The sequence below is a fragment of the Tympanuchus pallidicinctus genome, unplaced genomic scaffold, assembly GCF_026119805.1.
Source record: "Tympanuchus pallidicinctus isolate F22 unplaced genomic scaffold, pur_lepc_1.0 scaffold3, whole genome shotgun sequence".
NCBI lineage: Eukaryota > Metazoa > Chordata > Aves > Galliformes > Phasianidae > Tympanuchus > Tympanuchus pallidicinctus.
Window position 1 is genome coordinate 81739322 of NW_026294747.1, and position 13291 is coordinate 81752612.

At 39.1% G+C, this 13291-nt stretch overlaps 1 protein-coding gene across 1 annotated transcript in view; it reads right to left on the minus strand.

The window, feature by feature from the left end:
• CALCR (calcitonin receptor) overlaps positions 1–13291 on the minus strand; it is a 132099-nt gene that overhangs the window by 37779 nt on the left and 81029 nt on the right. The window contains exons 4-5 of the mRNA XM_052694960.1: positions 10925–11035; positions 3486–3598 (exon numbers count right to left, since the gene is read on the minus strand). Of these exons, the coding sequence (XP_052550920.1) occupies positions 3486–3598; positions 10925–11035 (224 nt within the window). The remainder of the gene's footprint in view (positions 1–3485; positions 3599–10924; positions 11036–13291) is intronic.

The window sequence follows — 13291 nt, forward strand, 5'->3', positions numbered from 1 at the left end:
GAACATCCTTTTGTCTCTGTTCAAAACTTACAACAGACATCTTTCTGGCCTCCTCACCTCAAGAAAGACATAGTAGAGCTGGAAAAGGTGAAAAAAAGACAACTGAAATAACTGAGGAGGTAGAATGGCTGTGCTATGACACATGGGTGCAAATTCCAGGATTCTCCAACTGGAGAGGACAAGTCATTGATGGCTTATGACTAAGGTCCAAGAAGTCATGAAAGCAGTAGGTGAAAACTATTCAGTAGAGGTGAAAACTATTTAGAAGCTCCAACCACATTTCAATAAGACACCCCACGGCAATTCTGATTGTGACACTGAAGTGAACTTCCCTGTTGAGCAGCTAGATAGTCTTGTTATCATTGTAAAAACTGTGTATGAACAGATGACCAGGAGTTCACTTTACTAATATTGTCAAAATCTACAATAGGCCTACCCATATTTCATGTGCCAACAGTGAAGCAAAATCATGGGACAGCACCTTAGCATCAGAATGCTGCAGTATTTAAATGCCATACTGGGGTCTTAGCTAAGCTCTTAAGCAACATCTAGCTGTCAGAATACTGTGGGAGGCTAATGGCATGCCAACCTCCAGTGTTCCATTTTTTTCTGAAAGCACTAGTATAATATCAGCTTGTCCTGAAAAATGACTAGATAGGAGGTTCTTCTGCTGGGTTTATTTTCACCTCTATTTCATTTTTCTTTTGTTATGCATGGGCAATTTTCCTTTTTCAATGATTAGATGAATTTTTTATGACCACTCTCCTCTATGAAAAGCTCGTAAGTACCTGTGCAGCATTTTGAATGTGGTTTCTTTGTTACTCCTTCTTAGCATCTTTTGTGTGCTTTAGGCAAAGAAAGAAAAATTAAGGGAGAAGACATGTTTCATGCAACTCTTTCATTTCAGGCACATTCAGCTAATATCTGGCATGTTTCTAATTGATTTCTGTAGTCCTGAGTTTTGCCAATCACATTTTTTTGGCATTTCCAAGACAACAGAGAATTGCTGTTGAAAACAGGTAGGAATAAAATTCAGAAAACAAAGCTATTGTTAGTACAGGCGTACATCTTTCCATCCATTCTTCAGAGATTGTATGACTTCAGAGTCAGATTCTGCTTTCATTTACCTAGGAGGTGTAGTGGTCTGCTTTGTATTTACAACAAAGTCACATTTACACCATTCTGGCCATGTAGACATGATACAAGTATCACTCAGCACGCACATAAACTGGAAAAGTTCTGTATCTCCTGCTTCCCTTCCACAATGACCAACCACAATATTCTAGTGACTGTAAATTTTTCAGAAGTTTTTTGGTTCTTCTTTCGGAGAGCTCCAGCAACCCTAGAAAAGGCAGATCAGAGTGTAGAGAAGATAGATTTCTGAATATGGAGAAACAGGAGGGGTTTTTACCTATGTGCATGTGTCATTTCTTTCACTGCATACTACGTGGTGGCTATATGATACTAGAGTGATACAGTTTTAAAGCCTGAATTTAATTTACAGATTAATTTTCATAGTTTTGTTCATCTGCATCTGCCATATAAAACCCCTAGCAAATAACAGCTGTAAGTAGCAAAAGGTTCCAGGTAGCTGCATGCAAGTCTATGTGCATCCCTAAGGACTTCTGATGACACAAGCTCTCTACCTTTTAGCATACAATTGCTAAACCAGTTCAAAGGTGTATCTGGGACTCTGCATAGCTTTTATGATTATTCCATGTAAACTTAATATGGTAACTGTTCAAAAAAGCTTTCCACGTATAACACTGCATATGGATCAGAGAGAACTGACCTCTCAGGTAATAAAGCTTATGGTCTATTACTGCACTTTTAAGAATCAGATGTGATTTGTTTTTCAAGTGATTCATCTCCAAAATACAAGTTATTATTTCCAATTAGCTTCAACGAGCAATTAACTATTTTATTAACCTCTGCACTCTTTGAAATGGCAGTCTCTGATGGCCCTTCTAATACACAGGGCTTGTAATGACTCACCAAATTTTTATTTTATGCACTTTTGTGGGTTTAGAATACTTGAAATAGAAACACTTAAATGCTCTTCTTCCCATGTCCCTCTTTAATTCTTCTCTTGAGGAAAGAATTCTCAAATAAAATTATCTTCTACTCAGTTAATTAGATTCTATATAGATACATCAAAATACTCTAGAAACAAAGCACACTCCTGGTTTTCGAAGACTTGGACTACAGGTCATAATCCAACTTGGTATTTCTGTAAAGATAGATTCTTTCTGCATTTTCCATTATTTTTTGTTTCAGAACAATCTCAAGGGATGTATAATTTTCCATTGTGTTCTATCTGCACTGCACTTGAATGATATTCAAAATTCTTCTTCTGGAAGGCACGGGTAATAGCCAACAGAACTACATTTTTTGCCTCTCTATTTGGGCCAACATCTGGAAAAATGGTATTTTTATGGTGCTTGCATTTAATGCTTCTGTGAGTTGAGATTCTTACTATTACTCTATCTTGCACAGGTGAGCCGCACTTTAACATGATGATTCTTCATGTTGCAAAAACTTTTAGAATTCACCTCCTGCCTAGGCCAGTAGACTTTTCCAAGGTTCTTTTTGCTGGGTCATTACTAAATATAATAACACATACGAGTTTTTGGCTGTATTATAAAAGATCCTCCAAGACAAACCCCAAATCAATTCACTTTCTGACTTTCCCTGCCATAATTCCAAAGAGTCACAAATTATTCTGTCACAAATCTGTATTCAGATTTTCCTGGAGCTCCATTCACATTTGAGAAATATGTTTATTTTCATGAGCATACCTAAATTCTGTTTTAAAAACTTTTCTCAGATTTCCTTCTCCTTTCTTTTGTTGCTTTCTGACTTGGATCTCCTTTTTCAGCTTAGCAACTCAGTTTTGGAAATATTGATTCAGATGTTTAATTTATTAGTGTAAATAGTCACACTGACTTCAGTAAAACAAATATAAGTGTGTTCAGGTTTGTGGAACTTTGGGGCATAATGGTATCTTCATAAAAGTTTCTATTCAAAGGGAATGAGTAAAGATGATATTCTTTGCTTATGAAAACAATCTTAACCTATTCTAGGATTTCCAGCCTTACTAAGAAATTATCAACAGCTTGGAACATTCTGGTTAAGGAAAACAAAACTGAAGTTCTAAAGGATCCTTTTATAACTGTTGGACAGTCAGGGGAAAAAAAAAAAAAAAAAAAAAGGAATTAAAAAATGCATTTGAAAAATACAGCGAAGTTGGTGAGCTACTGTTGAATTGCAACTAAATCATCTAGCCTCTAGCAAACATGTATTAGATCTAATTTAGATCTAAGAATTCATGAAGTAATTTTAATGAGTTAAAATTAGGAAGCCAATGCTATTCAACTCTTGTGCAACAAACAAAACTAAAAGATGGAGATGATTCTGACCAGTTTCATATGTGCCCAGCCAAAAACTGTTCCAAGACAATTGCTGTCTTTTTAACTGTAGCATACCTTCAATTTTTCAGATGTGAATGAGTTGCACAGAGTGTAGTTGGACCAAGTTCGATTGCTCTCAGGATGGCGGAACCAGTTTCCAGTTTCATCACAGTATTTTGAAGCTCTTTCTGATGGTAAAGTGCAATAATAATTATGTTAGCTTATTACACATTAAAAACCTTTTAAAGAGAATTACTGTTTAGAAATAGAACTCCTTGTGAGAATAAAATACAGTTTCCTTTTTTTTTTAATTAGAGATTTATCTGACACCACACTTGTTATTTATCTGTCTCCTGTTGGTCTTGAATGAATGCAATAGAGCATATATACCCAACCTTCACTCAGATGCAATTATTTCCATGTTAATAATTCAGTTAAAGAGGCTGTTGAAACTTGCTTAAACTGGCACTCCCAGTGAGGTGCCAGTATCCCTCCACAGACACTAATAAATCAAGTCGTGTGGTAGGGTTCCATGTTTTACAGGGAATAATTGAAATATTAGTTAAAGGTGATGTGTAATGAAAGGGCAGCAAGCAGTACATTAACTGGAGCTCAGGTACTGGTGATGTCAATAGTCCCAACATCAGCAGTGCATCTGTGCAGACATCTGGAAGAGTCTATGCCAGCAGTGGCCAGGATCACTGCTGATTTGCCCCTGATGTTGCAAACATAGAGATAAGCAGCCTCTATGCTCAAATAATCTGATGTGTGTTTGGCTTCTCTATGCAACTCTGTCACAGGTGACTCCAGCACTCCCTGCAGTGCTCACCCAGATCCGTGCTTTGTTGCACGTGTCTTTCTCTTGCAGTAGCAGCACCATTAGGATATCTCAGGGGAGTGTCTGGAAGCACAAATGTGTGCCATGCAGGCATCCTCCTGGCTGCATCTGCATTTCTGACTCAGAAATCCTAGATGTAGGGGTGCAGACAGTCACTTCTAATCACCTGTGAAGTCTTGGACTAATTCCTTTGGCTTTCCCCCAAGTGTTAGCCATAGGGGAATCAGTAGAAAACTTGCCCGTGTAACAGAAGTGGCTACAATCAGAAGCTTAAATTATTTGATGTTTTCTTAGAAAGGACACAATTGTTTATGTATAAAATTTGCAGCAGTTTAAGTCTGACTTTTTTTGGCAGACTAAGTGTGTCTTGACATCTCTTTTTCTATTGTAGCTTTATGATTTTATTGACCCTTTGCATAGGGTCAATAGTAGCATTTTCAATCCAAGTACATTTTCAATTTACTTTTAAAGAGCCAATTACCATTTGAACAGACACATTTTCATTTCTTTCGTTCAACATTTGTGTTTCTTTTTCTTAGTCAGATCTGATGATTAATGGCTCTAGTAACTTGGAAGATTCATATTCCCTCTCTTTACATGCTGTGAAAAGCAGTTGATTGTGCTGGCAAGGTAAGTGTTATGTGAACTGAGTTATCTTCCTCTGACTAGACATGCACTTTGTATAGCACTACTGCACAAAGAAGATGATCCTCCAGAACACAGCATACTTTTGAAATTACCGTGAGCTTCAAATCACTGATTTGAGGGACTTGCTGAAAATCAATATGTGCATTAGCAATACAAAGAGGAACAGTACATGCTATCTCAGCCTTCCATCACTGCAGCTTGCAGATAATCTCAGTCTGCCTGTATAGCAATGTTCTCGTTGTACTCTTTGCCAGATATTATCTAAAGCTGGAAAAAGTGTTCAGTCATAGATAAAAGATTAATGGTTACTCTATCATGGAACACAGTGTACAAACATTGTACCTGCTATCCTATATACTGTGCAAAATGAGTGGCTTTTGTTAATATACTATGGAGCATGATGGTAATACCATCTATCATCTCTGCTCTTTAATGCCTAGGTAGGCACACTGCCTAAGTTTAATGTGACCTTTGTAAGTCAGAGATAAATCTGTTGCTTCACAGTTTTCCTTGAAGCCAGATAAACGCAAGCGATTCTACTTTGCAAGTTGCCACAGCCCACTGATTTCCTGCTGTAATGCTATCAGGAAATGGAACTAGGAGATCAGAATTCCATGACATGGGTTCTGTTATCGGAAAGTACAACTGTGAGATACACTCACTAAATATGATATGTGTCTTTTCAAAATATTTAATTAAAAATATTAGTTAGATTGATAAATGTGCGGGCTAAAGTTTATGATACAGGGGACAGTCTTTCACATTTCTGCTCACTGCTTTTGGTAGATCATAAACAAAGAGGATCAGGTTAGGTCCCTCACGTATGGTGCCTGTGAGATGCAATGTGTTTAGTCAGTGGGACTGGCTGTTGAAGAATTTTCACAGTGTTTGTCTTAATTTGAAATTTGAAACTTGATATGGGGGCAATTACACTACCTTCATACTGTCCATACCAGTAACTTAAACTGGTAGAACATATATTCTAAAACTCTGATTTTACGAAGAAATGAAGCTCTGAGTATGTAATCCAACCACTGCTCTCTACTGCAAGTTCTTCTTTGAGAGCCTAGTATTAGGTGCATGATTGGGAACCTCGGAACGTGTTGCATTTCATACTAATCAGAACAATCTGTAGTAAGCCCTGAAAAAGTATTTAAGTGTATAAGGATGAGTAAAACAATATTAGCAAGGGAAAGTGGAAACGTATGCTCTGAGATGATTGAAATACTCCATAAAAACAAATTTTTAGGCTCTATCCATATGTTGTCAGCTTGGGTAGGATACACTATTCAGAATGGAAGAATGGTGGCACTGTGAGGGATTATCTCATCTGACTTCGGCTACCTTAAAGTTAGGCATCTTCTCAAAGGCAGTTGTGCAGGCTCTTTGTAGTATGCTAAAAAGGACAGACACTTCAAGAGCTGCCTGAGAAAACTGGGTGAGAGAATCCTTGCTACAGTGGCAGCTTCACTGGAATAATGAGACGTCTAAAAAGATTAACCAATAATAATAGTTTTGCATGTGTTACTGCTTGTGCTAGCAATTGTGCTTTTAGGAATCAAATTCTCATAAAAAGAAACTCAGACGTTTAAATGTAACAAATATCTTAACCAATAACAGTGGAATAAACATGAATACTCTATCAAATAGTCCTTTTACAATTCAACTCTATAGCTAGCAGATGTGGAAAGAGTCTATTCCGATTATTTTTTTTATTGTGGAGTTATACGCTGGAAGTAAAAAGAAGTTTCCCTCTGTTGCAATGCATGCTCAGCACATACCAGACACTAGATTCTTCGCCACTATTTGGACTGACCTGTACAGTAGTTAGTTTTGCAGATGATGGAATAGCTGATACTTCTGTAACATGTCTTACTCTTTACTTACTTCCCCAGTAAAATATTCTAGAAGAAAATTTTTTGAAAATGAAAAATCTGAAAAAATACAATGGAAATCCCAGAAAATTCCAATTCCAGTGTCCTAGTAAGTGGAGAGTTCTCTCTATCATCAAAATGCCTTTTTCTGCAAAACTGGAGTTTTTAAAATAAAGTCAAGTTATGCACTACGGGAATAATAAATGTTTACAACACAGCTGCTGAAATGCTAAGCATGACAGCAATACACAGAAGAGCCGGGGACACCTGCCATGGGCTCCTGCATGTTGCCACAACAAGGCACTCTGCTGAGTTGCCAGGAGCCCAGGATGGAGTGGTCAATGAGAAAGGAAAGCTGGGATTGGGAAGCTGCTTAGATTAAGGATGCCTGAAGAATGGCATCCTTGCCTGCATGGAGCCACAGCTGAGACCCAGAGGGTCTCTCTCTCTCACTGTTTTGTGGAAGTGATTGCTCATATGCAATGACTAAACCTCTCATCTTGGCATCCAGCTCTACTGGATGCTCTCAGCATTTTGCCAGCTGTGAGAAGGGTGTGCCTGTGTCTATCAGCCCCATTCCCCGTGGTCAAAAGTGTCATAGTAGCTAAATCCAAAAGGATCAGCAAGAACAAACTGATCTGCTCACCCTTCCCCTGCATGGGGGACTTGTCCTGATTACCTTATTTCTTCAAAAATATGTTGTAAGAAAAACAAAATCTTTAACAAACTGTGCTGGAAGTTTGTGAAGGGCACTAGAAGGGCACTAGAAGAGAGCAAGGTAACTCGCTCCTACATATTCCTTCTCTCAGAGCCACACGAAGAGTTACAAGTAATGGGTCTAGAAAATGGATCCAAAGTGCAGAACTGAGAGGAGCTCTGCTAAAAGCAGCATCAGATTGTGGACTCAGCTTCTTCTCCTAACCACTGTATGTAGCCGAGGAGAAAAGGGAGTGAAAAAAAAAACAGAAGGTAATGCTCTCACAATGTAACTCATCCACCCAGCTGTGCTGCCATGCATGGCTGCACCAAATTCATCCTGATCACAGGCACAGTGCGGAGGCAGGGAGCTGGGCAAAACACAGTGCTCTGCCTCAGACCAGGCTGTGCTCAACACAGGGTGCCAGTCCATCTGATATAGACTGCCATTGCATCCACAATATATTTCCTTTCTGTTTTATTAGCAAGAGTATTACCTTCATGAATTACATACTATATATTCCCATCAAATTTGATTCTTTCAACTCTTATAAATTTCAGTGTGACTTGAAGACATTTAATAGGGATTATACCAGATATTATCCTGTGTCAAATATGAGTATAGAGTACTATTCAGGGGAAAATGTGCATGATGACTGATTCAGGAGTACAAAATCCAGCACTGTCCAGGGCTTCAGTCAGGAGCAGATGAGACAGTAAATGTCCTGTTGGCACAGAAGTTAAACCAGTAGGTCTCTGTATGTTGAAACGATTTTTTTTATGCATGTGCTGGTCAGTGTGAGAAAGACTGCTGTAAAAGGCAATTTGTTTACTGAAGAAATAAATAGCTTGTAGAGAGGAATTTATATTAATTAGCTGTCAGATACACCCTTCTTTTCACAGGACAGAGCTTTGTCAGGTGGGAAAAGAAATGTTGGAAGCCCAAGTTAGTGGAGCAAGCTGGATTATCACTGTGGTCCTTTGTGTTCTCAAAACACAAATGTCTATCTAGTATGAGCTGACATATATTCAGTGAAATAAGTGGAATTACATTTGGTTGAATTAGTGGTGAAGTTGTACAAAATGAACTGAGCACTGAGCATGTTGAAGCTCTCTTTCCTTGTCATTCTGCTTCTGTGCCATTTTCTCCACATTATTATTCCTCCTGATTTATACCCTCTAACAACTTCTTGGCTCCAATACTGAATGCTGTTGGGGTATAGGTACAACAAGCTATTATGCAGCACTCAGGTGCAGAAGGAAGATGTGATCCTAGGTTACCAGATAATTGACTTTTTCAGTTACAAATGACATGCACCAAAGTGCTTAAAGAAAGCTGAATGCTACCATTTTATTCCAGGACTCAAGGCTATGCGTTGCCCCATACAGAAATCATGTAGACTTCTGGGGAGTTAATAGACAGCTGTTCTGCGGATATCAGGACATCACTAAGTGGCACAACGGGAAATACTTCTTTCAGAAGCCCATGGGCTTACTACTTGCATGCCTCAAATATATGCTGAAGTGGTCTGATGTCACAGAGCCTTAATGAGAAGGAAATCTGACAGGCACTGTGGTTTTCATCTTATAAAATCACTGTTCTTTGGGATGAATTTTCTGTTTCTCAGCAGAAAATTTAGCCATACCCAACAGACATAAGGTTAGCGAACACAGTAATGACTTGTGACACAAACTTGGTAAGCTTTTCTCAGGACAACTGAACCTGTGGTTTTGGCCTCCTCTGAGTGGCAGACAGTTTCATTAGCAACTGAAAGATTTCCTCTCCTTCCCGCAGCTTCTTGTCTTCCTTGTACTTTGTTTAGGTCCTGCATGACAGTCAAGCACCTGTATAGGCAGGCTTTGTGCTGGCTTTACTGCAGCTGTAGTACACATGGGGTACCCGGCACACATTATAGGAAAGCAGTTCTGGCTGCACCAGGAGATGCAAGAGATGCCTCAGAGGCACAGAAATGCTGCCAGGCAGCGGGGACATCAGCCTAGACACAGGTGGATGTGCCACCTGGGAGCAGAGGGATGTGCCAAGGGAAAACGCTGACTCTGGGGGACTGTATGTATTGCTCCTGCACAGGAATGCAGATAGATCAGCAGGAAATTGCTGAAGGAGGATTCTGTGGCTTTTTACAGATAACAGAAAGACTAAAAAAATCTCAAACCTGAAAGCTTTTAAGCACAGTGGAAGGAAAAACTGCAGTACACACACAGCGTGGGCCAGGCTTTGCAGCACACATTGGTACCTTAAGGAGCCCTTTGCAATCAGTCCAACGAGTCACAGTCCTCAACTTTAATAGACATTAATAAGCAGAGAGAGGTGCTTCAAGGATGGCTTGAAGTGTTACTTTGAAGAGAGTCGCTGGAATTGAGTGATTAGTGCAGAACAAGTTGCTGGAGACAGGCAGGCAAAAATCTGGGAAAAGGTGATTTGTGCAGCAGCTGGAGGGGTGGGTCCGTAACCAGCCCTGCTCATGATGGAGTGGGGACCTGGGAACAGTGGGAGGCTGTTGTGCTGTCTTCCACCTGCTTTTACAGGAACATATGGAGTATTCATAAATCAGGATGGTGCCTTTTTTTTTTCCCCTGTGAAAAATACAGAACTGGGGAAAGCAGAGGACTTGCGGTAAATTGCTCTATTCACTAGAGGGACTGGTAGCATTTGGGGATGATACCATGAACAAAATGAAGGCAGAAACAGAAGATTTCTTGACATTTCTGCAGTGAATGTAGAAAAAAGCACATGCAACCTCAGGATCCTGAGCCTTCAGCTCTCACCTGAGCACAAACACTTTTGAGACTTGTAGTTACAGCTGACTGAGAATACTGGGGCATCAAGCACTGCCAATAAGCAGTAAGTCCTGAAAGCTGAACACACAGCTCTGTCTTCCCTCAAACAATACCCCTTGTGGAGTTTTATTTGGATCTAATATTTCTTCATAACTATTCATCAAAATCTCTGCTCTTGATTTTTTCCCTTTTATGTATCTCTTTCAGCATTCTTAATTTACTTCTCTTTGCCCACAGAGTGCTAGCATTTCTATGAAGAATCCAATGAACAACTGGAACTTTGAAAGAATATCACTTCTGTTCATCTTCCAAAAAATATTTTCCAATAAAACCAGAAGATTCTGATAGATACTTCATGCATATAAGAATACTTTTATAATTTTCCCTTGATAGAAAAATCAAGAATAAAATATTAAAATATGTTGATATCATAACTAAGTTGTTAATATTTCCATATTTTCATAAAAAGGTCCCATAAATCCAGCAGCTATGTTTACGTCAATATAGCACATAAAATATTATACAAATGAAAATACATAAGTTAGGCAACTCGAAGACTTTACATATTTTCATTTCAAACAGACTCTGAGATTTCATACTTCCATTCAAGGACATGAATATTCCTTTCAAAGAGAAGGTGATAAAATTAAGTACCGTACCAGTTGGGTCAAAGTCTGGAAAATAATCTGGGCAGTTCTGAGCAGTGATTCTGCCAGCAGGAGTGTCATCCCAGCACAACCAGCCATCCCATGTTCGGTTGCAGAACAGACCTGGATGTTGAAGAGGAATTCAGTAGTCAATTCAGCAGTCAATCCTGAGCCCATTCTGTTCTGACCTCCCAAGGAATATTGCTATCTGCAGACAATAAAGTGGTTTTGCAATATAAGCCCCTGTTATTGCTACACTTGGAGTGGCGTTCAGTTAGTAGAAAGTGCTTGGTTTTGCCAACCAGATTATAGTGGTTTTAATGTTACCAGAAACTACTGTTTTAAAGCCTACTGAATGGAGCTTTGAGTGTAGGGTGTGAACCTACACATTCTTGTTCTTGACAGTTGTAGCAGACAGGACCCTGTAAGTTCTCTTCTGCAGAGGTAGCACTCCTGGCACTGTGTGCCTTGCAGGGATTATCTCCAGACACAAGAAAGACAAAGTGGATGAAAGAGGGAGGCAGAATACTGCACTTTCTTGCTCCCCATTAGAGGGATGTCATACAATGGGGTCTGCAGAAATTGCACTATGAGACTGCTTGCGAAAACACAGCTTTCTTGCTCACAGTGGATTCATGCAAATAGCACATCAGGACCAAAAAAAGATAATTCTTGGTTATTTTTCATGCAAAATCAGTTTTCACTGGGGAAAACATATTAACTAACATGAGTGACAGGTTAAAGGGAGATACAGTGAGAAGACATACTTTGCCATTTTTTGCTCTGGTCCCAGAGAATTTTCAGAATAGCTGCTATCACCATGTAGGTTGTTTCTGACAGACTTACTTAGAAGGTATTTAATACCCTTGTTCACTTTATTAGCAAGCCTAGTATCAGCTGTTTGCTATCTTTCAGGCATTCTCTGTCTTTGAGATACATTTGAAAGACTTTTAGAAATTGTTTTGTAATACCAAAGAAGAGCAAAAAAATGTTTGCAACTTGTATCTGAATGACACAGTAGAATGAAGCTGATAGGGATTTCAGGCTTTAATTTTAAATCCTTTGCCTTGCCTTATAAAGCAAGGTCCATACAATGTGGAATGTGTCTTTCAAGGTCAGGGATAGGATATATACATACATCTGCCCATAAGTATAGATACACATACACCAACATACACATATATATATGTGTTTTTGAATTCCTGAAACAACTCAGACAGTCTAAATAATAAACCATGAAAGGCAGATGTGAACAACGTTGCTGAATCACTGACCAGAACAATTACATTTCTGGGGGAGTGTGGGTACGCTGTGCAGGACTGTCAGGCACTCCCTTGCGCTTGAACTGTACATTTCATTACTCCACTGTGGTTTAAACTCATCAATTCTACCTTGAAACGGGCAGGTATACTCAGTAGATGCCTTCAGCTCATATCTTGGGCTTTTCTTCTCTGGAGACACTCCAATAGTTGTCCTTTGCACTAAGGGAATTAACCATCTCATATGATCCTCCCTTTCAAATTATCAGCTAAGAGATCTAGGCATTTGCTCACTTCCATCTGTTTGTGACATACATTTAATATTTATGAAATATACATGTTGGAGGACTGATGAGGATCCTGTAATTGAGTTGCGACTCAGAGAAACAAATCCACAGTGAAAAACACAACTTCAGTAGCATTGGCCTTTTTCTCTGTTCACTTATTATCTTCAGTCTGAGTTACAAATGCATTAAATGCATGTTGCTATGAACACAACACTCCCCAGTGGCTCTGTTGAAACCCAGCTGTCAGCTGAAGGAGAGCAGAAACTGCTGAGCTGTGTCAGATGGCTGCTGGTCTGCTGCTGCTGTCCTCCTGGACAGTCCTGCCCAGGAGAAACCACCAGGATGACATCATATGAAACAAGAATCACTCCATGCTGGGCAAACACTTCAGCCCTTTGCAACAAATTACATGTGCAAGGGGTAAAAAATCAAAAAAAGAAAAGAAAGAAAGGGAATAGATGAGAACTATCAATTAATGCAAAAATTACATTTTATAGAGCTGGAGACTAAACAAGTAACGTGTGCAGAGAATAGCACAGCAGCTAAAGGCTTGTTTATGTCTGAAACATGACAGTTTTTATTGCTCCTTTTAAATACTTGCATGGTGGTTTTTTGTTTGTTTGTTTGTTTCTCCCATTATTGGCCTAATTGAAAACTTATTTGAATCAAAGGGTTCTACATTGTACATTTCTACATTCATTCCAAAACAATTCTGCATCAAGGCCTGAATATCTTAACATCTAGTCACTGACTCTTACAGACAGCAATAAAATCTGATGAAGAGTTACAGAAATGCCTTTGTGCTTATACTGAAGAAAACCTCACCAACATAT